The sequence below is a fragment of the Heteronotia binoei genome, chromosome 6 (assembly GCF_032191835.1).
Source record: "Heteronotia binoei isolate CCM8104 ecotype False Entrance Well chromosome 6, APGP_CSIRO_Hbin_v1, whole genome shotgun sequence".
Taxonomy (NCBI): Eukaryota; Metazoa; Chordata; class Lepidosauria; order Squamata; family Gekkonidae; genus Heteronotia; species Heteronotia binoei.
In genome coordinates, this window is record NC_083228.1 from 36,140,740 (window position 1) to 36,167,729 (window position 26,990).

At 41.1% G+C, this 26,990-nt stretch overlaps 1 protein-coding gene across 2 annotated transcripts in view; it reads left to right on the forward strand.

The window, feature by feature from the left end:
• PAPSS2 (3'-phosphoadenosine 5'-phosphosulfate synthase 2) overlaps positions 1-26,972 on the forward strand; it is a 74,084-nt gene extending 47,112 nt beyond the window's left edge. The window contains exons 3-13 of one of the 2 annotated variants that reach the window (XM_060241256.1): positions 1,834-2,069; positions 3,747-3,885; positions 4,327-4,445; positions 4,552-4,665; positions 9,437-9,548; positions 12,043-12,072; positions 15,375-15,580; positions 16,646-16,781; positions 17,587-17,855; positions 21,145-21,374; positions 22,372-26,972. In XM_060241256.1, the coding sequence (XP_060097239.1) occupies positions 1,834-2,069; positions 3,747-3,885; positions 4,327-4,445; positions 4,552-4,665; positions 9,437-9,548; positions 12,043-12,072; positions 15,375-15,580; positions 16,646-16,781; positions 17,587-17,855; positions 21,145-21,374; positions 22,372-22,513 (1,733 nt within the window). In that variant the 3' untranslated portion in view covers positions 22,514-26,972. The remainder of the gene's footprint in view (positions 1-1,833; positions 2,070-3,746; positions 3,886-4,326; positions 4,446-4,551; positions 4,666-9,436; positions 9,549-12,042; positions 12,073-15,374; positions 15,581-16,645; positions 16,782-17,586; positions 17,856-21,144; positions 21,375-22,371) is intronic. The other variant, XM_060241257.1, reaches the window with a different exon arrangement.
• Positions 26,973-26,990: the final 18 nt, after the last annotated feature.

Consider the following 26,990-nt stretch of genomic DNA (forward strand, 5'->3'; position numbering starts at 1 on the left):
TCCAGTCCAACACTGTGTCACACAGTGGCCAAAACCCAGGTACCATCAGGAAATTCACCAGCAGGGCCAAAACTATAGAAGCCCTCTCACTGATGGACCATTGCTCTGTATGCTTATCCAGTCCCCTCTTGAAACTGTCTGTGCTTGTAGCTGCCACCACTTCCTGAGGCAATGAATTCCACATGTTAATTACTCTTTGAGTGAAGAAGTACTTCCTTTTATTTGGTCTACTTCCTTTTATTTGTTCTTCCTTTATATACTGCTCATTAATTTCATTGAGTGCCCACTAGTTCTTATATTTTGAGAAAGGGAGAAAAGTACTTCTTTCTCTACCTTCTCTACCCATGCATAATTTTGTGAACCTCTATCATTACCCCTCAGTTGTCACTTCTCCAAGCTAAAGAGCTCTAATCTCTTCAATCTTTCTTAAAAGGGTAGGTGTTCCACCCCTTCATCATTTTAGTTGCCCTTTTCTGCAGTTTTTCCAATGCTATAAAATCTTTTATGAGATGCAGTGACTAGACCTGTACACAATATTCCAAATGAGGCTGCACCATAGATTTTTACAGGGGCGTTATGATACGGCTGATTCGTTTTCAATCCCATTGCTAACAATCCCCTAATAATCCTTCCTAATAATCTGTAATAAATTTAGTGTCTCAAGAGCATGTAATTGAATCCATTATTATAAATCACATGTAAGGGCGAAAAGAAAATTCCACTATTCACTTCAGTATAACCAACCAAACAAAGTTCTAAAATGCCTTTTAAATAATCAAAATACTGTAAATGGAGACCCAGCATGGTGCGGTGGTTAAGAGCAGTGGACTCTAATCTGGAGAACAGGGTTTGATTCCCCTCTCCTCCACATGAAGCCTGTTGGGCGACCTTGGGCCGGTCACAGTTCTCTCAGAACTTCTCAGCCCCACCTTCCTCACACAAGCTGTTTGTTGTGCGGAGAGGAAGGTAAGGGCAATTGTAAACCATTCTGAGATTCCTTACAGTAGAGAAAAGCAGGGTATAAACTCCTGCTCTTCTTCTTCTAAATTGTCTCAGACCAAAAACAAACACAACCTATAACAACAGATTGAGTGACCAAAAAGTCGAGTTAAAGGATAAAAAAAACCCCACACCTGGTTAGCGAATATCCAGTTTTAACAAAATCTCATTTTAAAAGACTGAAAACTATTTGTAGTGGATTGTTTAAAGACAATCTGAAACTGACTTTTCATGAGGTTTGTGTTGTTAGATATCCAAGGAGAGTGTTTTAGAGAAATGTGGGATAGAAGTATTGTAAAAACATAAAAGTGTTGTTGAGCCTTCGGCAAATGGATAGACAGCCTCAAGAACTTCTTTAGTATTAGACCCACCCACTTTGGGGAGGGGCTGGGGCTTGGTAGAGCATCTGCTTTGCATATAGAGGGTCCCAGGAACAACCTCTGGCATCTCTGATTAAAGGATCGAGTACTAAATTGAAACACTGAAACATCGAAATATTGAAATATTCTGACGGAAGACCATAAGATAGCACATTGAGACTGATTGACGTATTGATATTAGTTGTTTTAATTATGTAAATTATTATTGTATTTTAATTCTTGAATTTTATTGTTAGAATTTTTATGTTGTGAGCCGCTCTGAGCCCGCTTTGGTGGGGTAGGGCGGGATATAAATGAAATGAAATGAATGATGTGAAGGATCTCTAACTTAGACCCTAGAGAACTGCTGCCAATCAGAGTAGGCAATACTGATTTTGACAAGACAGCTTCAGGTGTTCAGGTGTTATTTATATGGAAAATTCCATTTGTTTTATATGCTGCCTGTTATTAATAGGTCTTTCTGGTGCTGGTAAGACAACCATTGGGTTTGCACTGGAGGAGTACCTGGTATCTCATGGCATTCCTTGCTACTCCCTTGATGGGGATAACATCCGTCATGGCCTGAACAAAAATCTCGGTTTCTCAGCTGATGATAGAGAAGAGAACATTCGTCGTATTGCCGAAGTTGCCAGACTGTTTGCAGATGCCGGCCTGGTTTGCATCACTAGTTTTATTTCTCCTTTCACAAAGGTACACCTGTTGTGAAAATTCTTTTATGGTACTGTATCTTCCCATGCTTTTTAGAAGTCTTCGTTTTCTACGGGTTTTTTTTTTTAATGAGGGAGACTCATTTTAAGGAAACAATCTCCGCATGACTTTATGAAACAGCAACATTTAGGAAATAAAATTCAGTCCTTGCTTTCCATGTAGTGCATTTGCAGTATGATGTGTTAAAATGAAGGAGGAGAAATTTGAATTATAACCAAATGTTGAGATCAGTTATAAAATATACTTTTATATAGCATCTGCAATTGTATCACAATTGCAATAATCACAGTTTATTTACATCATTTATACCCCGCCTTTCTCCTCAATGGAAATCCAAAGCAGCTTATGTCACTCTCCTCCATTTTATCCTATCCTGTGAGGTAAGGTAGACTGAATGGCCCAAGAGCAAGCAGCAAACTTCCATGGCAGACTGGGGATTCTGAACTGGGTCTTCCAGATCCTAGTTCTACACTCTAACCACTACATAGGGTTTTCAGATCCCCACCAGGGTGGGGGAACCTCTGCTTTTATGGGGTACTTCCCCCTGGCTGGTGGGGGGAAATCTCATCCCCAAGTGGCCTGAAAGACAATATGATGATATCACTCAGAAGTGACATCATCACGTTGACAACGTTACACAGTGATGCTCTCATTTTTGAGCAAAACTCTGTGGTAAAATTAGCTACAAACCCAAGAGTTTTGCCAAGAAACTAGAGCATCACCCCCCAATGGTGGCAACACTTAAGGACCCAGGATCCCCCCTCTGGTCGCAAGGTAGGATCTGACAACCCTACCACTACATGATGCTGTCACCATTGGTGGGGGTGGGATCTGTTCATGAATGAAAAGGGGGCTATCTAGTCTGCCCTTGTTTTCCCAACAGGGACTAACGGTGACCAGTTATCTTTGAGTTGGCCCACTTTTTTATTATGCTGCTTCTTTTCTACATGCAGTCAGCGTAGGTGGAGCACTGCAGTGGGGCAAACAGATGTCACCCCATGGCTGTTTTGGTTCAGGAAGTCAGCACAAGGAGGGAGGCTGAAGCCCCTCCTCCCCTGCACTGTTAATCATGAGCTGAATTCAGCTCCAGTGCACTTGGGAATGTCAGTTCTTTGACATCATGTCTGGCTGTCAAGCAAATCCTAACCAAACTTGTGTCAGACATAACATCTAGTTTGGGCTTGAGAACCAAGTTGCTCTGAGAGAGGAAGAGCTAAATATCAAATAACTAAAACAGTAAGATGTTAACAGAAGGATAGTTAGATGAGAGGGAGAGGCCATGGCTCATTGATAGAGCATACTGTTACAGTGCCAGTTACGTTCCTCAGACAGCTTTCTGCTTGTGATGCCCTGTTTTAGGATTGTATGGCAACAGCTATGTCACAGGCTTTCTCTGTGATAGGCTGAGTCCTCTGGAGTGGCCTACCAGAATAGGTGCAGAGTGTTTCAAGTGGAGTAGTAATTGAGAGTCAGGCAGGAGTAATAAAGAAAAATCATTATTAAACCAATCTACTTGTAACTCCTGAACATGCTCTCTCTCTAGGATGTGTTGAGAAGGGGTTTACCAATAAGGAAAGTGAAGCAGAGTGACAGACAGAACAAAGAATCCTGATGTTATTGCCACTATATTATTTGCTACTTTTCCTTTCCTTTACACAGGACCGTGAAAATGCACGGAAGATTCATGAGACAGCTGGTCTCCCTTTCTTTGAGGTCTTTGTGGATGCTCCTCTAAACATCTGTGAAAGCAGAGATGTGAAAGGCCTTTACAAAAAAGCACGAGCTGGAGAAATCAAAGGTAAGATGATCCTTCTCCGCATAAGAGCTGCATCACCTAATCCCATATGGACTGCCTCTCCCTCCTCCAGTTCTCCAAAGAACAGTGCAGTGGATTGGAAAGGGTGTCTCCCAACTTTTTAAAAAGCCCTCAATCTTTTAAAATCCTGTCTATGGCCCTGGATAGCAAATGATGGAATGTAAGCCTACTGACTTCAGTGGACTTAGAAGGGAACGACTCTTCTTAGGATTGACTGTAAATGTGGCATGTTATGCTGCATCAAGAAATAGCTGTTTCTCCATGGACAGTGGGCATATAAAACTGATCAGTGGTCTCCAGCAGCTTATATAGTTATTATAAACATCATTCTGAAGGCTTGAAATAAGAACATACTTGCGATTTTTGTTACCAGCCCATTTTTATATTATGATCCTAGCTAAACAAATTGCTAACTCTCTGTAGGATTTACTGGAATTGATTCAGAGTATGAAAAACCCGAAATGCCAGAGCTTGTGCTTAAAACCAACGTGTCTTCAGTATCAGACTGCATTCAGCAGATTGTGGATCTCTTGCAGGAACAGGTATTCTGGTTTTGCCTCACAAAATTCGAGTGCCTTTTTTTTTTAGATCTTTTCTTCACAGTTAACTTTTCCACTTGAGTCTTAAATCGGCTTTTTTTTATTCCAGAACATTGTGCCTCCTGCCGCTATCCAGGATGTTCTTGAGCTCTTTGTACCAGAAAATAAGTTGGAACAAGCATGGGCAGAAGCCAATACGTTACCTTCTGCAAAGATTACCAAGGTAGGAGATGGAGCCTACAGACAAAGTTTCTGGAGCAAACAAGACAGAAATAAAAAACAGAGTACCTTCACCCATACATTCTTTCCCACACTCTTAGGTTTGAGAACGAAACACTTATCTCTAGTGCTGTCCTTTTGGAAGGTACAGTCCATCACGGTATATGTGTTAAATGCAGTCAAGTTACTTCTGATTTTATAGCGACTCAATGAAGTAATGACTTCCAAAACCTTCTGTCCTTAACAGCCTTGTTCAGGTCTTGCAAACTGAGGGCCATGGCTTCCTTTATTGAGTCAGTTCCTCTCATGCTGGGTCTTCCTCTTTGTCTGCTGCCTTCAACTTTTCCTAGCATGACTGTTGTTGTTTTTTCCAGTGACCCTTGTGTCCAAATTACAATAGATTCAGTTGCATCCTAGGAAGAATTTAGGCTTGATTTGATCTAGAACACATTCATTTGTCTTAATGGTGATCCATGGTATCTGTAAAACTCTTGTTACACCACATTTTTTAAAAAAAAAACATTCTTCCTGCAAGCTTACTTCATTATCCAGCTTTCCCGCCCATACATGGTAACATCACAGTACAGAGCAGGTTATCCTTAAGAGAAGCATTCACTCTGTGGAACGGCCTAAACCTGCTTGATATTCCCTACAGCACCTTCTCTGTAGTGGCTCCCACCTTGCAAAAGTGGGCTCTCAGCGAGGAAGGCACCTTCATTAAAAACTGTTGGAGGTTCTATAAGGCCATTTCATTTGTGAGGGGATTAAACTGCAGGCAATTTCTTGGTTGAGGGAGATAGATCAAGACAGGTAGCTGCATTAGTCTGTCTGTACGTAGTAGTCCCCCTGTGCAAGCACTGAGTTGTTACCGACCCACAGGGTGATGTGATATCACGATGTTTTCTTGGCAGACTTTTTTTTATGGGGTAATTTTCCAATTGCCTTCCCTAGTCATCTACACTTTATCCCCAAGCAAGCTGGGTACTCATTTTACTATCTCAGAAGGATGGAAGGCTGAGTCAATCTTGAGCCGGCTACCTGAACCCAGCTTCCACCAGGACTGAACTCAGGTTGTGAACAGAGCTTGAACTGCGGTACTGCAGCTTACCACTCTGTAGCAGCAGAAAAGAGCAAGATTCCAGTAGCATCTTGAAGACCAACGGAATATGTGGTAGGGTAGACTTTCTTGAGTCACTGCATGCCATAGTGAACTTACAATCAGAGGCGTCACTAGGGTGGGTTGCACCCTGAGGTGTAACTGATTCAAGTCACACCCCCCATTGGGCATCACCCCTTTTGGAGGGCTGCGTCACCCCCTCCGCACACAACCCCGCCCACTTCACATGGCCCCTCCCTCATCCGTAATCCAAGATACCAGTTTTGCAGCATTTAAGTTTCCCCCACTCACCCACACGCTTTTAGCTGAGCCGGCGGCAGCACGGCCCCGGTTTCAGAATCCCGGCCAGCCCACACACAGCAGCAGCATTCTAGTCCCAGGGCCAGCCCCTTCCTGTTGGGGGGGGACCATGGGTCAGTGCCTGGGGCCAATGAGAATGCTCTAGGGGAGGGCCGATGGCCCCCTTGGCCCCGCCCTAGTGACGCCGCTGCTTACAATGACCCACTTGTAAGGGCTGTGTTGAGCCTCAAAGGAAAGGTGGGCTATAAATATTTTAATAAACAAAACATAAATAAGTTTAAAAAGCTTTGGTAGCTCGTCTGAGGGTATAGCTGAAAAGTAGCATGTTGTTGTCAGTGAAGTTATTATTATGTTTTTACTATTAGGGACGGAGTGACGTTTGCATTTTCTGCCTCAGAGTGACACTGAAATATCTTAGGCTATCTATGAGGAGCTGTATTTTTTTTCCTTTCCTTTTTGCAAAAAAGTACATGGAATAATGTTAATTAGAGACTACAAGCTACATATAAGTACTAAAAAGAAGATGAGGAATTATACATAAACAAAAACACACAGTACCAATAAAACCTTGTATGTACCCAAATATGTGGCTTTGATGTCCATATTCATAAATGGTATTGAAACAGAATATGCAAGAGACTTAAAACAAATTTTGATTCAGCTAAGATTACATCATCCTAGTATACTGATCACAGTGACTGTACATACAGTTTCAAAGGTCTTCTCAAAGATGAGACCTCCTGTGTGATATTCTTGTTTGCAGGGCTTTTTTGTAGCAGGAACTCCTTTTTTTGTAGCAGGACCTCCTGTGTGATATTCTTGTTTGAAGGGCTTTTTTTGTAGCAGGAACTCCTTTGCATATTAGGCCGCACACCCCTGATGTAACTAGTCCTCCTGGAACTTACAGTAGACCCTGTACTAAGAGCCCTGTAAGCTCTTGGAGGATTAGCTGCATCAGGGGGCTGTGTCCTAATATGCAAAGGAGTTCCTGCTACACCTGCTTGTTTGACGTACTTTTATTCTAACAGAGAACTAAAGAATACCACTGTCGCCTTACTAGCTGTGCACTTTGGTGCGTCTTTTGGTTTTCGTTTGAAAGTTTTCAAAGTGGAGATTTTACTGGCTTCTTTTAACTAGTTCAGGCTTGTAATAACAACTACTTTTATTGCTGTTTCTCTGGTTGTATTGCATTTTAAAGTGATCCTGGTTGGCTTTTAAATATGAGCTCATTAATTGGCATGAGAACTTAACAGAGTGGCAACCTGTAAATGTGGTAAATAGATGAACAGTGAGTCCGGTGGCAAATTAAAGATGATCAAACGCACTGCGTCTTAGGATTTTGTGGGCTAGAGGCCACTGTGCAAGATAGGAATAGAACACAGAAGAAAACTTATATTTTAGATGGTAATTCATCCTTCTGCCCTGTATGTAATCATCAGTGTGTAATTAGGATCTCTTTTCATTAGTGAACTCTGCCATGTCTCTTCTGCCTTGATGCTGTAATTGGATATTTCTGCTTTGGCTATGGAAAAGGTCCAGGAAACTGTTTTCTTCTTAGATAATAATGGCAGAAACCTGTTTCCTCGTTTATTGCATTTATTACCCACCTCCCTTTCTTGGAATTCAAGATGACATACATATACATGAATTCAGCAGGAGCTCACAGGAACACAGCTCCTGAACCTTTCTGAGGGTTCCCCCCTCCTCCCCACCTACCTACCTTGTCCATTGAATAGTAGGTGCAGCTGTATAACAATCCCTGGATGAGCTCCACCACCTATGTTTCGACAAAACAACCCCTGTACATATACATATATAATTTATATTTTGTAAGATGAATTGAAAAATCCGTTAAATATTAAGCCATCTGTCAATTCTCTGCTTCAACACTGTGTTCCTTTTGTATTGGGGGGGGGGGGTTGTAACCTCATATCTGTGTTTTGTAATTAAGAAGGTTTTTTCTTTCCTTGTGCATTTCTCTTGCACTGTTTCTCTTGGCTGTTTCTTTTTGTTTTTTGTTTGAAAAATTAATAATTTTTAATATATATAAAGAAAAACCCACATGGTGGTTTTAAGTTGGCTGCAACCTGAGGGACGGTGGCTCAGTGGTAGAGCATCTGCTTGGGAAGCAGAAGGTCCCAGGTTCAATCATTGGCAACTCCAAAAAAGGGTCCAGGCAAATAGGTGTGAAAAACCTCAGCTTGAGACCCTGGAGAGCCGCTGCCAGTCTGAGAAGACAATACTGACTTTGATGGACCAAAGGTCTGATTCAGTATAAGGCAGCTTCATATGTTGTTCATATGTTGCTCACTAAAAATTTCTTATGGCCACTTTCCTCTCAATGTCTTGTGCTTTGAATGTTTCTGATTACATGTTGCCATCTACTGGTTAGTATCTGCAGATGCAGTCACATTATTACACAGCTCTGTCCTTTGAAATGGAGGTCCAGATATTACACGCCTGCCCCTCAGTTCCTGCAGTGATAACTAACTTGAGCTAGAAGTAAAGGTAAACCTGGATTTGGATACCATTATTAGCCTCAGAGGATGAATGCAAGTGGTTGTGTTCTTTTCCTTATATAAATGCTCTGTGGGATTTCTGCAGGCTTACTGTTTTTCCTTGGTATTTCTTAATTCTGACATTGAACAGAGGTATGGTTACTACCCCTAAGATACTGATATATGTAAAAGCTAGCTTCTCAACCTTCTAGCATTTTGTCACACTCTAAATGGGCCAAGAAACAGAACTTTGGATGATACTATGTGAATACAGGCTGACTGTCTACCATCACTGACACTGTTACGCCATATGTCCATGATATGTGTCCATGTACTTAGTGCAAATAAAGGAGTAGCAGGAGTGAGTGGACTGGTACTATAACCTGCTTGTGAGCAAGCATGCTGGACTGATTTCCCATCTACAAGTTGTAGGATTTATCACCATGAATGATAGTAGGCAAGGGTGGGGCCTCATTCCTGCTCTGCCTCTATTGGCCCTGTACATCGAATCAAGAGGCAGCTTGTTGGGGGAAATCTGTATAGGCTGTGAGGACACACCACAATCCTAGGAAGTCTCATGGTGTATAGGTTTCCTTCCATGTATATCCTGCCTGTAAAACTTGGCATTTCCCAGCAAATGTTTTTATGTCTTTGTTTTCAATCTAAAATGCATTATAACCATGTTCTTTTATTAAAGCAATGTGCAGTTTTCCATTATTTAGAGATTGGTATGTTTAGTCCTAAGAAATGTGGATGACCTCTTGTAGTTAATTAGAAAATACTGATAAGGTTTTTTGTTACAAAATGCTACAGGAATGAAGTCCTTCTCTCTGTTAAATTCTATTATTTTACCTTTTCAGCTGGATCTGCAGTGGGTTCAAGTCCTGAGCGAAGGCTGGGCCACCCCCTTGAAAGGGTTTATGCGTGAGAAGGAATACTTGCAAGTTATGCATTTTGGCACCTTACTAGATGGTATGATTTGCTAGTTCCTATGTGTTTGTCTTTAGACCTTATGACCACTATAGGAGCATTTTGAGAACTTCAGTTATGGAAGTATGCTTTAGAATACTTAGATGTTGAGCTGAATGTGGTGCAGTTCCTTATGTTAAAAAAGCCCCATGAATACAATGATGTTAATGTTGATAACAAATATGGATAATATATGGGTTACAATGAAGACATTTGTGTTAGATGTTATGCATCCACAACCAAACAAGAAAAGCTTACCTTCAGTATGAAACTCATGTGCACAGTGAGGCTTCTTAGCCCTCTTTTTTGTGAGTAGCCCAATACTGCCAGGCAAACTGTCCTTCAGATGAAGGATAATTTTGAGAATCAACTTCCAGTGCTGCCCCAGATACTGTTGCCAGAAAACTACTGAGAAACACCAGTTAATGGGCTTTTCCATACACTCAACTTATTCCTGATTTTCTTGGCAGTCCATCTGCAAACATTGGAATTAGTTTTGGCACTGTTCTTCCACATGTCAGCTATCCCTCTGCATTTTCACAGTTGTGGAATCAGCTTACTTTATTCCGCATGTGGTTTAAATAATCAGGACTTTCAAAAGAGGGTGCTATCATCATTGGTAGTGCTGTGACCATACAGGCCATCTAGTCCAACCCCCTGCTCAATGCAAGATCAGCCTAGAGCATCTCTGACAAGTGTGTCCAGCTGCTGCTTAAAGTCTGCCGGCGAGGGGGAGCTCACCACCTCCCTAGGTAGTTGATTCCACTGTTATTATTATATCAGTATTTTAGGGCCATTAAAAAAAAAACAGAACCACTCACCTTAAGGGGAAGGAGAGGGAGTGGTTTGATGATGATGACAGTCCAGTAATTGAAAAGTGGGATGGAGATGGGTGGGAGTGGGTGGGGCAAAGAACATCAACAGAAATGTTACGCATGAAGAAGAAGCCAACTCAAAATCAGCTTTCAGAAAAAGATAGGGGTAAAAGTGGTTTCAAAAGAAAAACAGGAGGGGGGGGGAAGCAAAGTGAAAACTAAATGAAGAAAAATGCAAGCAGAAATTGGGGGATAAACGAAAGCAGTATGGGGCCAGAACTGATTGTGTGGGGGGGGGGGAACTATGCAGAAAAGCTCAGTATGCTCAGAGAATGTCTTTGAATTATATCCCCAGATGTATTCTCAGGATTTAAAATGTCTTTTGTGCAGATAAAATATTGTAACAGATAAAATATAATTGGATGGGAGGGTGCATTTACTTATAATCTCACTGGGTAATCTTGAGTCACTAACCAGATGTATTCTAGCAATAGTTATGACAGACTCCCATTGAAATAAGTGGAACATAAATTAGGTTGGGAACAGACAATAGAGCTGAAAGTGGCTTGTGGAAAGCTTCACTTCCTGTAGGGTTTGTACATATTTCTTGTGTACCATTGTCCTCTCTTGTCAAGCGTGGCTTGCAGCTGGGAGTGGTAGTGGTGGTTTGAAACAGTATGACCTCTAAAACCTTTTTACTGCTAATGAAAGTAGGATAGGTGGTTTCTCTTTCATACAGCATCAGAATGAACAAAGTAACAAAGCTTTCAAGTGTTAGAATGAATTGTGCTTCTTGAGATTGAAGGTGCAGATTCCATACTTAAGACTGCATAAAAACCTCCATGCAAATAGAAAATTGACACTATGTGTTGGTTTTCTGTTTCCAGGGAGTTTTCAATACCAGGAGATATTCCAAAATGTGATCTTCTGTGATCCTCCACATGTAGTCTGAAGTGCTGCACCCCATTCTACTGAGTCAGTTCTCCATTCCTCTGGATGTATGTTCAAGGCCTACCACCCATTCAATTACTTGTAAAGGGATTTAGTCAATACTGATTTTTGTAGATTGCACATCGGAAGCTGCCTTATAATGGGTGAAACCACTGCTCCATCAAGATCAGCACGTTTACTTAACATCTCAGTGGCTTTCTAAGGTCTTAGGCAGAGGTTTTTCACATCACCTTCTACCTAATCCTTTAACTTGGAGATGTTGGGGATTAAACCTGGGACTTTCTGCTGGCCAAGCATCTACCCTGCCGCTGAACCATGGTGCCTCAAATAAACCATGGACCCTGAAACAGCTTAAAAGAGGATCTTAAAATAGGATAAAATGGGGAAAGTCCATAGCTCTAAGCCAGCTACAGCCTTGCAACTAGTCTCGTGATACAACTAGTATCCTTGGATGAGAACAACAATCCCTAAATATTTCACAAAACAATTCTAGGCAGTTCCGTTGGGTCCCAGATGAACGTTATGATACAAATGAGGCTGTGCACCAAATGCATATCTGTATCTACATCAGCTGTAGATCTCTCTCGAGAGGTTGGATCACATGTACTACAGCACAAGCATCTTGGAAGAAGGGTCATTTTAGGACTGGTCATCAAATTGATATTATAGAGGTTATTTGAGGGAGAGTGGCAGTTAAAATATGCTTGATAACTGTGTTTGTATTTTGCCAGGAAGGGGTAGAGTTGATATATTCCAGCTTGGTATGTATTCAGTTGTTTTCCACAATGGTATGAAAGTAATTACTATTATAAAATAAAAATTTCACTAAAAGTTAGAAAACACATGCAATGGAAATTAAAATTCCAAAGTAGAATAATTGAATCAGTATGAGTATATTCATGGTTCAACCAGTTTAAAAAAAAATTATCTCAGATCTCACTACAGGTTTTGATTGGCTGGAAGACAGGGGACTATTTTGGGTATAACAGGTTTCAATCCTGATTATGTTGAAGATCATGATAAAGTTACATTCTTCTGTTATAAGTGATTCTGTTGTGTATACTAGGTCTGAACATCTTGTCAACCACTGAACCAAATGTAGCCTACCATTTTGTGGTTTAAAACATAAGTATTTCTAGGAGCTTTGGATCAGTGACTCTATCAAAAAAAATTCAGTACAGAAAAAAATTATCTGGTTGAATCGCAGTATGAATATGCCACTTTTAAAAAGTTGCTGATTGTGCATGGATTAAATCTGAAACAGGCATTTCATGAACAATACATCCTGTAGCATTTTAGTGAATGTAAACATAAAATTTTAAATAAGGGCCGCAGAATGTACATAAGTGTCTTCCACATGGGTTATTTACCCCGAGTGCAGTGCTTTGGGGAAGATTTCTCCCCGTTTTCCCAAAACAGTATGGTGCAATCCTGCCCCTCCTAGGGTTTCTCTGGCTTTTCTACAGTCTTTCTTAAACCTGCTTTATTCTTAAATTTTGGGAAAGTTTGCAGTAAATCCTGGGTTGCTTGCTGTTGTGTGAGTGGAAAAATTTGGCTTTTCTGGCTCATGTGGCAGCCATTTCCTGCCATTGGAGGGACTTTTAATTTTTTTAAAAAAATTGGCACTATAATATTGCTGTATTGATACACTGTTGTATTGATGGGTGTGACAGTTTTTCTGCATTCTATTCCCACCTTTCATTTAAAAAAAAACAAACCCAAATCTATAGTTCCATCCCTTGCAGAGATATAAAAAAAGGCAAAGGAAGAAGCTAAAGATTTATTTTGTTTTTTTAAAAAATGAAAGCTGGGAATTCAGAGAAACTCTTAACACCTTTAGGTACAATGGTAGATTAATGTAACCATATTCTAGAGTCAATTTTTTAAAAAATTTGCAAAAGCCCTAGTGGCCCAGTGGACAGTGAGTAGCCACTTACAAGGGACTGGAACAGGGAGAGTGTGGGGGAAACTGCGGTGTGGAAACCCTGTTGCTGCTGCGCTTTATCTGCAGCCACACCAGTAATAAGGAAGCCACAATCCTGTCCCTGTGTGGAAGACACCATAGTGTCAAGATAATCTAGTGGACAATCTCAGGGACAGTACAGAATAGTAGAAATAATCACAGTCCATTAAATTTGACTCACAAATCAATAATGAAAATCAACTGCATTCAATGGTTAAGCAAAGGTTCTGTACTTATTATTAATTTGTTCGTGATTATATATTATGAATTGAAATAGTCAAACATAGTTCATTATATTTGCAAACAAATAAAAAGTGAGAGAAAACCCCACAGCAAATCAAGTTGGGTAAGTTCAGTTTGATTGCATTGGAAAACAAATATTTTACAATATTTTAAATTTATATTTTTAATGATAAAGGCAAGTTCTTTGATTTGAGGCCAAGTAGATTGAGGCAGTAGGCCAGGCACTGAAGTTCATCGCTTGAAAATGCATATAGTTCAACAAGTTTTGCATAGAGAATAGGGTTTTTTTCCTCTTTAGCCTTGTTAGTAAATGTGATGTGTCAAGATCAAAATTTGAAATTACCCCCATTTTAGAGTACACTACAGTCTATAGACAAATCTTCATGGGCTCTTATGTGGTTTTTCTTCTTGTCTGCTGACCCAAAGAGTAGACAACTCACAGCTAGAGAGGCAGGAGGGAGTACAGTTCTGACCCTGTGCCATAGCTGTAGACTAACAGATTCTTCTGATGAACTACAGTTCCTTGCTTCCTTTTCCACTGATGGCATCCAAGTCTAGGACTGCCAACCCTGTCCCTTTAAGAGAGGCTTAATGTGTGGAAATGAGCAATGGGCTCTTTTCATGGCATGGAAATAAGTAACATAACCTGGTAAATAACTTCCCATTAAGTCTCTATTAAAAGGACAGGGCATTGTTTCTTCTGACAAAAGGTAACTCTATCCATGCCATATGGTGGCTGTGATTTCCACCACCCACTACCACTCAAAGACCTTTAGTTGAGAATAGACAAGATGGGGGTACGGGGACACATCCAGCAAACCAAGTTTCCATCAAAGAATCCAGCTTTCATACAATTCGTAGAGTTGCTATGAGATTGTATTGGCTATTACAGATCAGTTAATTTTATTTTTACTGTATGTTTTACTTTTATGAATAGTAGTGAGAGTTGCAAATCTTTTTACCAACTCTCATCTTGTCCTTTCAATAACTTGTTTGATGTACAAACCATAAGCAGGTGAAGTCTAAGCTGGTGAACTCAAGGGAAAAAGCTCACCTATTTAATTTAAGCATGTTGGGCTGCTATTAAAGGGAGAGGCCAAGGCTAGGAAAAAGGTGGAAGTAGATTCCTTAATGTGTCTGAAGCAACCAGGTAACTGGCTGAAGAAGCAAGTGTCACATAAATATTGCTAGGATAACCAGAAGAAAACAGACTGCAGGGGTAATAACATGCATGTACAGTGGGCATGGTTTGCTGTCCCTACTGAAGCATTTGAATCAAACATTTTATACTGAGAAGAAAAGAGTTAAACTATACTGCATCTGTAAAATTGAAAACTTCAGGTCCGACAAAGGTGAAAGGTACATAATATACCTTTTTATATGAGGATGGCATAACTCACTAACAGTCGTTCCACTCATACCACCAGTGTTGCTGCCATAAAGATGTCAATACAGCATTTACATGCATGTGCAGCATAGGTCAAGGTTAAGCATTAGTGCAGATTAAATGTGCTAAACTAGCCTTATGGTATGCTCTAGCATAGGCACAATTATAGTTAACTTTGTAATTTGGGTAGTAAAGGCATATTAACATAGATTGATATTCCAAAGTTCAACCAATGCTTTGGTTGTTACTCTGCTCAGCTGAGTTTCTGAAGCATTGCCAAATAACCTCTGTCTGGTTACCTCCAGAAACTGTTTCCATAGAAGCCTACATCGATAAAAACTGCCTGATGATTAGCACCTTCTAGTTTCACAGTATTTTCAGATTGATCCACTGAATTTTCTTCTGCCTCCCTGCCCCCAATATAACATATTTTAATCTAATTTGAAAATATGACATTGTTCTTTTAACAGATGGCGTTATTAACTTGAGCATTCCCATCGTGCTTCCGATATCTTCTGAAGATAAGAAGCGTCTGGAAGGTTGCAATGCCTTTACACTGGAGTATAATGGGCGGAGGGTGGCAATACTTAAAAACCCTGAATTTTTTGAGCACAGGAAGGAAGAACGCTGTGCGCGAGTCTGGGGGACCACTTGTGCTAAGCATCCACACGTAAAAGTAAGTGAGCACAGGACATGTTCTTTTATTTTTGCAGTAGTAATATGAACCCATGATAGCACCTGCTGAGATTATCTGCTCTGCTGTTCTGACATATAGAATGTAAAGTTGGCTGCAACAAGAAGCAGGGCTTCCTTGGTAGTGCCCCCAGTCTGTTAAATAGCCTTTCTCAAGAGGTACAGTAATAGACTTCCCTCCTGTCCTGTGTAAAACATTTTTGGTGAAAGTTTAGAGTAGCTGGTTTGATTTCTTCTTTCTTCCTTTTCTCTAGTCCCTAGTATCCTGCTTCATTCCTCCCTTACCCGTGATCTTTAAGTTCCCTGCACGTGGGAGGTCTTCCTCAGATCTTCTGTTATTGCTTACATGCAGCAGGCACTCACTAGAATATGCCTCTAAACATGGAGCTTCCATTTAGCCATCATGGCTAGTAACCAGTAAGAACATAAGGAGCATCTTGCTAGATCAGACTAATAGTCCATCTAGTTCAGTATCCTGTCTCACACAGTGGCCAACTAGTTCCTCTAGAGGGTCAACAACAGGACGTAGAGGTCAAGGCCTTTGCCTGATGTTGTCACCTGGCTCTTGGAGTCAGAGGATTAGTGCCTCTGAATGTTGTGGTTCCCCTCAGTCACCATGGCTAATAGCCACTGATAGCCATATCCTCCATTATTCCCTGCTGTGTCCTCCATTTTAGCCATCACTACATCCTGTGGCATAGAATTCCACAAGCCACTTGTGCATACTACCAAGAAGTACCTTCTTTTGCCTCTTCCAAAACTACTACTACCTAAAATTCTAAAATTGAAGAAGGAACAGATGTTCTCAGTCCACTTTGTCTACTCCATGCATAGCTGTATAAACCTTCATTAAATCCCACCATAGTAATGTCTTTGACTAAACTTCAACTTTGCCTTGTAGAAAAGGTGCTCCAGTCTCCAAATAATTCTGGATGCCATCTCCGTGACACCATTTTTGAGATTTACTTCAGCTAAAAGGCTGTAACCCATTTCTTATATTTAAATATTATATCATCTTGACCTAATTAATGGTGATGCCTTTTGATAGATGGTTATGGAAAGTGGAGACTGGTTAGCTGGTGGAGATCTGGTGGTGCTAGAAAGAATCAAGTGGAATGATGGGTTGGACCAATATCGCTTGACACCCTTGGAGCTGAGACAGAAGTTTAAGGAAATGAATGCAGGTGAGTATTCACATTTGTGATACCGAATATTCTTTGTAATGCTAAATACCTGTCTTACTTGTTGAGAAAGAAGCAGGGTCTCCTCTGTGGTGGCTCTTTGTAGTCAATTGGCCAGTGAATACTTCCTAAGACAATTTTGCAGCTGCTGGGGGAAAGGTATTAAACAGACCTGCTGGATTTATGGCCCACTAGAGTCCACCAGTCAGCAATGATAATTGTTAGGTGGTGGACAGCTCTCCTACTCTCCTCCAGGTCTTATGGCTTATTACTTTTTGCATAAAATTAAGATGCTGCTAACAATGCGAGACATAACACTTCTAAAACAATAAAAAGAGCTTGACTCTCTTTTACTGATACCATTGGAACCAAGTAGTACTTAACTTTGGATAGATCATGTCCTAAGTAAATAATTGTTTCATAACACACACAAAGTGTGCATGTTAAAGTAACTACCCATGTGAAAGACCTCCTGAGAACAAATGATATTCAAGTCAAAATGACACTGCTTGTAATTGCTTGACAATTGCCATGATTTGTGCATCTTTTTATGTGCTGAGACACAAATGTCCACGATGGTAAAGATTAAAAGCTGTTGTATTTCATTCAGGTGGGCAGCCATGTTGGCCTGAAGCAATAGAAGAAAGTTGGAGTCCAGTAACACCTTTGAGACCAATACAACTTTTACTGGACTCCAACATTCTTCTGTCGTATTTAATGCAGACAGTCTGTCATGTTTCCCCTTTGGTGTGCAGTGAGTCCACTCTGAATGCTCTGATTTCTGCATTTGACTCCTCTTCTATTTCAGATGCAGTATTTGCTTTCCAGCTCCGTAATCCAGTGCACAATGGGCATGCTCTGCTAATGCAGGATACCAAACGCCGTCTGCTTGAAAGGGGCTACAAGCATCCTGTGCTGCTCCTGCATCCCCTTGGTGGCTGGACCAAGGATGATGATGTGCCACTCGAGTGGCGTATGAAGCAGCATGCCGCAGTTCTGGAAGAGCATGTCTTAGATCCAAAGTCAACTGTTGTAGCAATCTTCCCTTCGCCTATGTTGTACGCTGGACCAACAGAGGTAGGGCATTTCCTGGGTAATAACCATAAGAACAAGTGGATACTTTGCATAATGCTGCCCTCTTGTGAGTTTTCATATGACTGGCACTCTCTGGGTCTTTCTGCCTCCTGCCCCACTTCTTACTCTTCTTCTATTCAAATATTCTGAATGTTTTCTCTTGGTTTTCCTCCACTAATATTCTGTTTTAATTTCATGTTTTAAAAGAATTTAAAAGAAATTTTCCATCCACTTGTAGAAAAAGCCCAGCAGGAAATCATTTGCATATTAGGCCACACCCCCTGATGCCAAGCCAGCTGGAACTGCATTCCTATGTGTTCCTGCTCAAATAAAGCCCTGGTTATATAAATGGCATCTTCTGATCAGCCATGAAATTCAAAACACTTGTGGCAGGGATGTTCCAGCCTGTACTTTGCTGAACTGAAATACTTAAAAGTAAATTTCATTTATCTCAGTGGGACTTATTTCCTAGCAAATGTGTTTAGGATTTAACTTTTTAAAAATTTCTGTGAAGTACTTAGCTTATTTTGAGTGATATGAAAATAATAAATTATAATTGTAATAGGAATTGCCGTGCTCATTCTTACTGCAGGAACATCTAGCCTCTTTGGGTTGAGACTTAAATTCCCCAGCAAGCCCTGGGAGCTTGCAGTTTCTTAGGAGTACTGTAGCACTCTGATAACATTTCCAGTATTCTCACCAGCTTTTTGTTCCCAGGATCCTTTTGGGAAAACCATGATAGATAATCTGGTGCAAACGTCAAAGTTGGTCATGCAGATAAGGCCTTTGTCTTCATCTGTGACCTGCCTGGTGCTCCAGGATAAGTGAATCAATTGTGAATCTCACCCGGTCTGAGATTCAAAGAATTCTAAATGGATTGCACTTGAGGCAGAGGTGCTTTTGACTCCACTTTGCTGAACTGATATAATGGCTTGGATTGTTCAGTGGCTAAGAAGACAACCCACTTTTCATGAATGAGCTGTCAGTTTGACTAAAAGATCAGTGGGCTGAAGATTGGGAAGAAACTCCAGAAGGTACAGGGAAGCTAAGGCACGAGGAGCCCACTATAGGAAGGGCATAGAGTAGGCAATGATCTGGGAATACGGAACCTGACAAATAGGTAGATGGAGAACAATACTTGCAAAAGAGAGGAGGGCGGACAAGGAACTGAGGGAAAAGTTGCTGATTGGAGAGAGAACTTGCAGTGCGCTCAAGATGGAGAGAGCTGTGTGCTATGTGTGGGGCAAAGGGTGGCAAGGGTGTTGGTCAAGAGATGTGATAGCTCGGTAGTGGCCTGAGAAACAGGGAAGAAATAAGAAACTATGAGTGATGGGGACAGGAAGTAGAAGAGAAAGATAGATCCAGGCTATGCGCTATGCAGGGTTGCAGGTTGCAGGAGCTCTGCAGATTTGACAGCAGTTCACAGAGCTACTGGAACTGCTGGTTAGAGGAGGGAACTGCAGGCAATTCCAGCAGAGAAATATACATCACAACCCCACAATCCTTCTGTCCTGAAAGGCTAGTCTCCACCCCATGGACTCCTGTGGAGTCTGAAATAAGTGACTTCTATGTCAGGGTAATTTCCCTGAAGGTAGTTTCCTCCATCCTACTGAGCCTTAGGCCACTCTTATTTCCAGCCTTACTTCAGTTCAGTTGTTTCCAAGGTACACTTGGAATAAATAACTTGCGCAGGTAAGTCCAACAGTTAGACTTACCTGCGCAAGTTATTTGTTTATTAGATATTTGACTGTTTTATCATACCATTTGTTTGAACTTGCTAGACATATACTGAGGCCTTGAGACATCGTTTGTTTTTGAAGCCCAGGCATATAAGCAAGAACAGAAAGTTTGTTTGTTTACTCCACAAACAGGCTCAGGGTGGCTCACGTCATATTTTAAAGCAGCGCGTAGCAAAAATCCAATTAAAACATCAATAAATAACAAGTTAAATTCGAAGATAAGTAAAATTAGAGTAATTAATCCAAATTTCCAAAAGGCAGTAGCAGCAAGTAATTACGGTCCAACGCGCAGGGAGTTCATGCCAGGAGAGGTTTCCATCATTCTGGTGGGAACTGATGCTGCTTCTGACACCCGATATGTAAGTACCACCGTAGGGCACTTAAAGCATGGGAGGCCAGTGTGATTTAAGGGGAGGGTGATGTTTTTTGACATCTGCTGCCTGAACCAAAGGCCTAGTGGAATAGCTCCATTTTACAGACTTACCTGCACAAGTTGTTTATTAGAGATTTGTTTATTTTGACTATTTTATCCATTATGCCGTTAAAGGTTACTGGAACTGTTTTATCCTACCATCTGTTAGAACTTGCTAGACGTATACATTTGATCTTGATTGGGAACAAGTTCTACCAGCCTGGAGCCAGGGCTGAAAAAGCCCTGAAAAAGTCGAGGCAAGGCAGATGTCTTTCAGGATGGGAACTACTAAGTGGTGTTGGTCTGATGAGGGCAAGACCCTTCAGGGGTCCTATGGGTAGACTACAGATAACTATACTAAGAAGTAATTTACCACATTGGACACGCAGTCAGGTAGGAAAATGGGGATCTGTAACTTCCTGCCAGGTCCCCAGTTTCCAACTGACTGCATGTCCAATGTGGTAAATTACTTCTTAGTATAGTTACAAAACCATCGAGTTTGCCCAAAGCCCTTCAGAGTGATGTCATTGTGTCAGGGACGTTGTGCCATGATGTCCCTTTTTGGGAGTGGGGTTTTCCCTACTGGCCAGCTGAGGGGTGGCAGATTGGAGCCTCCCAGACCCGGGAATCCCCTGTCTGGTAACCCTACTGCCAAGGAGTGAAGCAGAATGCTCTCCAGTTTCTGCTTCTGCTCCCTGGAAATTGGAGAGTCATAAAATTCTCCTCAGCAGCCTGTAATAACAACATGGTTATTTGATGGACCAAATGCATTTTTCCAGGAGTGGGAAATCACTGGAAGGAATGTGAGAATTCACCAGCTATTTCTTTCACATGGACTCTCTGTCCTTCTGAGAACTGTAATAATGAATACTTCATCATATTAAAGCAAAACAAACAATGCCATACTAAAAAGCGTGCTTGTGTGGAGTTAATGAAAAGCTGTAGCTCCAAAAATAGTTATCGTTATTGTCATAGCTTTCCCTTCAGTTATGTCTTTTGTGTATCCAGAGCCATATCATAGTACCATTGAAAATGTTTACTGGGGAGCTAGTTTGCATCTGTATAAAATGTTCTTTTAAAAATCTCTCTTAATGGAGAGGCTCCTTGTCAACAGTGTTCTAATTGCATGGCACTTTCTCAGGTCCAGTGGCACTGCCGGGCTCGGATGATTGCTGGAGCCAATTTCTATATTGTGGGGCGAGATCCAGCAGGGATGCCCCACCCTGAAACCAAGAAGGATCTGTATGAACCCACACAAGGCGGAAAGGTGCTCAGCATGGCTCCGGGACTCACCTCTGTAGAAATCATTCCCTTCCGAGTAGCTGCATACAACAAACTACAAAAGGCAATGGTATTCTATGACCAAGACAAGTAAGGCTTTTTTTGTACCGTGTGTATGTGCTAAAAGGACCCATATAGAAATATTATTTGTGAGCTTGGCTTGCAATTGAATGATCTTATGAAGTGCATCACTCTGAAATGTGATTTGCAGTTCATGGTATTATTATTTTATCTGCCTGTCTGTCTGTCTCTTGCCTTTCTCCCCCAGTGGGAACCCAAAATGGCTTTCATTGTTCTGTTCTACTCCATGTTATCCTCGTAACAACATTGTGAAGTAGGTTAGGCTGAGAATGTGTGGTTGGCCAAAGTCACCTGGTGAGTTTCCACAGCAGAGCTGGAATTTGAACCTCGGTCTCCCAGTGTGTGACTGGCTCAAGGTCATCCAGCAAGCTTTGAACCTGGGGCTCCCATATTCTAGTCCAGGGGTGGACTTGCTTAATGTGAACTTGCTTAATGTAGGAGCCACATAGAATAAACAACAGATGTTTGAGAACTGCAAGACATGAAAGTCAGATGGGAGGGAGGGAGGGAGGGAGGGAGGGAGGAAGGAAGGAAGGAAGGAAGGAAGGAAGGAAGGAAGGAAGGAAGGAAGGAAGGAAGGAAGGAAGGAAGGAAGGAAGGAAGGAAGGAAGGAAGGAAGGAAGGAAGGAAGGAAGGAAGGAAAGGGAAGAAGTGGGAAGAAAGCAAAATTAACTTTAAATGCTGGCTTGGAAAAGTGATTTAAAAAGATAAATGCCTTCTCCAAGCTGGCCAAAAGGGCAGTGGGGGCTTTGAGAACCACACAATGTGTAAAAGAGCCACATGTGGCTCCTGAGTTGCAGTTTGGCCACCGCTGTTCTAGTCCAACACTGTAACCACTACATCTTGTTGGTTCTGAATGTTATCAGATGTCACACTATACAGGGAAAAATGTACTTAGTTGGAGATATTGTTTGAACTATAGTTTAGTCATATAATCCATCAATTTCAGGCTTTTGTGTAAATGTCATTGGACTAACCGTGTGACACTCTATCCTTTCTTTACTAGGCACAACGAGTTTGACTTCATTTCTGGCACACGCATGAGGAAGCTGGCTCGTGAAGGTGAAAATCCCCCAGATGGCTTCATGGCACTGAAAGCCTGGAAAGTGTTGACAGAATACTACACATCCCTGGGAAAAATTAATTAATTCTGCTTTACCTTGGAAAGCTTTTGTTTAACAATGAGCTCTGTCAATTGATACATATGCTATTATGCTTTGGCTTCTTTTAATTTTTCTATTTTTATTTGTGGGCATTTTCCCCCAGGCCTAATTCTGGCCTGGTTCCACCCCCACCCCCCAAAAATGAAGTTATTAAATGGCCTTTATTTATAGGGCAATGCCATAAGAATTTTTAAACTGTATATATGAAAGTCAATATCTCAATGATAAGTATCCAAACGATATTCTAATTGGTCACTTAGCTTCTTTCGGAGGGGAGGCTATCATAAGTGTACAACTGCTCATCCAAGACATGTATCTTACTGCCCTGCCCAGCCTTTGATAGCTCAGGCAAACTTGATCTTATCAGATCTTGGAAGCAAAGCAGGGCAGACCCTGGCAAGTACTTGGATGGGAGATTTCCTTGGAATATCAGAGGCAAAGGCAGGCTGTATCAAGCCACTTCTCTGAATGTCTTCCATCCCCCAGTAGGAGTCGCCAGAATTCACCATGACTTCCAGGCACACACACGAACAAAATACAGAGGGCATGAATCTTCCTTCATGATTTTAACTTGTCGCTTTCACCAAGTAGAGGGGAAGCAACTTTTTTGAGAGAAACAGCAAATTGAATGAGAAGCTTCTACCATAACTCCACCATGGCCTTCATTTTCTTTCAGGGGCTTGATGACACAACTGATGGTGGCTTTTGTTTTTATTAGGAATTATATCCTGATGTCCCCTCTAAGCTGCAGAGTCTTGTGAGCAAAAAGTCTACTTTGTGAGCTACTGACATTCAAGTTGTGAGCTGCTGCATAAATTATTGTGCTCCCAGGGTCATCCTTCCTGAGCTAAGACAAAAATCTGTGAGCTAGCTCACGCTAACTCTGCTTAGAGGGAACACTGATCCTGACTCATTGATATCTTATAGCGAGACCAGGAAATACCAGAATAACACACAACTTTTTCTTAGCATCTCACCAGTCAGAATGTGCTGGCAGCGAGTTCCAAAATTCACTTCCGTTTTGAATGTCAATTTTTTAGCCCAGTGATTTTTAATTGTTGTTCAAAAGCTTATCAGTGCATCATTAATAAAACTAACAATGAAGGATAAACATTTTCTACCACAACCCAGTCAAGAGATTGTTGGGTATGATGTAAGGCCCACTTTCAATCCAAGTAGTGTTACAGTGAGTGCTGCAGATATGACCACCAACCCACATGAACAGAGAACACAATTCTAGACTATGCCGTGGAATCCTGGGCAATAATCAGGAGCCCAGTGGCAAGTGGGATCACTGGAAAGGGTTCCCTCAAAGAAGAAATTTAAAAACACAAGTTTTGACAGTCACGTGTTCTGACTTGAGACAGGCCAGGCAATAACCCCTAATTATCTTTTTGGCTCACTTCTGGCTTCTCTCAAATTCATCTCTTTCTGTTGAAAGCAAGGACTGAAGTCGGAAGTTACCTCAAAACGTTTGCATAAGAAGTGTCACTTATTTCGTTTCTTTTCACTTTGTCTTCTCCAAATAAAGCGGCTCATAACTCTGGCAACTAATTCAATCTTTCTACATGAGGAAACAAGTCACGGAGAGTCTCAAGCAATGTGAATCAGGATAGGACATGCCACAGTGAAGGCACTAAGATGATGAAAATGATTATATTGGATTTATACCCCACCTTCCACTCTGAATCTCAGAGCGGCTCACAATCTCCTTTAGCTTCCTCCCCCACAACAGGCACCCTGTGAGGTGGGTGGGGCTGAGAGAGCTCTCACAAAAGCTGCCCGTTCAAGGACAGCTCTGTGAGAGCTATGGCTGCCCAAGGCCTAAGGGGAAGTGCTGAGGAACAATGTAGAACACAGTTATCCCTTTCTTTGCCATCATCGCAGCCTGGACTCCCTTGGTGGTTTCCCATCCAAGTACTAAAAGCTAACCCTGCATAGGTTCCAGGATCGAATCAAATTGGGTTAGCCTGAGTCACCTAAATTATCCTACTCTTTTTTAAAAAGCCCTTAAATCTTACACTGGCTATTGTATTTTAATCTTTATTTTCCTACACGATCATGATGAGAATGTGAACTTCCTAGCAAGGAAAAAGCTGAAATTCTGATGAATCCAAATGCATCAGTCTATGCAGATATTTTGTATGAGTTAACTGTATTTAACTTAACTGAATGTTATTCCCTTAAATATGAATGCCAATTAGCTTGTGATTATTAACTGCTGTTTTATGAACACAACAGTTGATGGTTCAGCTCATTTTCTTGTTCTGCACTTATGAGAAACTTTCCTGCTGTAGGGCAGTGATTGTGAACTGGGACATCGCCCATCTCATTTGAGCACTGACTTCTGCCGGTGGTCATGAAGGCAGGTCACTCAGCCCTCGGTTGCGAAATGGAGAAAAATAAGACTGCCTTCGCTTACAGGGTCATTGTATGTGTTTTAAAAAAAAAAAACATGGAGCACTTTGAATCCTCCAATACAAAATGAAGCAGGGTTTCCCAAAGGTTTCTGCATACTCTGAAGGCTCCTCAGGTATACTGAAATGTGTATGTAACAAGCACCTTACCTCCAAAGAAATGCGCTGATTAGGACTGAGCATGCTCATTGCTGTCTAGGAGAATGTTGAGGGTAGCTGAGCATCAGTTTAAAAGAGAGCGAGGGGAGCTTCACTTGCTTAAGCCTCTAAAAGTATATGGAAACCCTGAGGCACACATCCCCCTCCCCTTAAAAAACCTTCCCCATACATTGTACTGAAAAGGAAGGGAAAGTGTATTTCCCCTGCATTGTACTATGGAGCTGGACTGCTGAGGTTTAGGGCTAGGTTTGCAGAAAGCTCTTCTACCCCAAAAAGCTCAGCAGTCTTGTGCTGGAGGAAAATTCCACTATGTTTATCCTTCCATGTGCATACAGCCACAGACTCCCAGCTTGGAAAACTGATATTCAATACAGGGATGTTGACAAAAGCTGTGGCTCTTTGTGCCAACACATCTATTGGTGCACTTACATGTTAAATTCCTAGAAAGGGTTTTGCTTAGGGGGAAATGCTAAGTTGTCTTCCTTGTGTTGTGTCCCACTGCTGTAGTTACAATCAACAAAGGTGCTTACAGTCTTACCCAAAGCTCCATTAGAAGGATGTAATGTGCTTAGGATAGCACTATATGTTACTGAATTTGAACATTCCTATCTTTTATTAAATTGATGCCAGAGTATTTCCATAGGATACTAAAAATGTCCTCAGTCTCTTCCACTCAGATGCAAATAACATTAATGCAGAATACAGAGATGTTAGACTTTACATTCCATTTACAGCCCCCCCCCCCTTTCAGAGTCATGTGGACACTTTTAGAACATGGCAAAAGGATCTAGAGACTCCCTTGTAACGTGAATTTCCTATATGTTGATTAGAGACAATATATCCACAAATTCTCAGCCTAATTCACTGCCAACTAGAACTACGGATATCATTCTTTTGAAGTTATTGACACTGTATCAGCTTTTTGCCCAATATTGTATTTGAGATTTACTGAGTCTACACTGGAAAGTTTAATGCAGATGATTCCTCTCACAGATTAATAACAGATGCAAAAGGATCCAGTATCACCCACAATCCTTTTAACTTCCTGCCAGGATTTTGCTTCCATGGCAGAATTCCACTCCCCACACACCCCTGCGTAAGCCTCCTTTTCATGTGTGGATAGATGAGTGAACCTCCATCAAAGAACCCACAGCACCAGCTGAATAGTGCCCATAGTCTGAAGTCTGTCCAATCAAGAAGTTTTGTCCAGTGATTATTTTTCTTTAGAAGATTCTGCTATGATTTTCTAATTCCCTCTTGCAGTTATGCAGCAAAGGCATTTTTACTGTTTCAGAAGTGTGTTTGGGAATGCCTTACATATACCTTTTCATCTTTTTATACTTCTTATACTTTGGAGAAAAGAACCAAACTGATGTTGTTATACCTCCCATGTGTAGCCACTTGGCAAGATACATGAAGCGTTCTTGCTATACTCAACCCACACTCTAGGTAAGAGGCTTGCATTGGATCTCCTGTAAGCAGCACAGATTTAAAGAGAGATTGCACAGATGGTAACATTACGAGCTAATGTATACTAGCAATAGTGCCTTTTATACCCAAGCCCTCTGGAAGGGACCTTGAATATAAGCATAATTTTTAATTAATATTTTAATAGCACTGATGTACTTTGTTTTTAACCTTGTGCTCTGTTCCTTACCATCTTTCCAAATGGTCACACCCCATATGTTGTACTGTTCCTTTTAATTTTTTTTTAAAAGTATATATCCTATATTTTATTGTGTATTTATTACAGACATGAGACTGAAAGGTCTTATCTAATTGGTATATCTCATGCCTCATATGACTTCAATTTGGCATTCTGCTACTACAACTCACCTTTAATAGCAATAAATTTTTCTGCTTCACTATTTTCTTGCTCTTTCCTT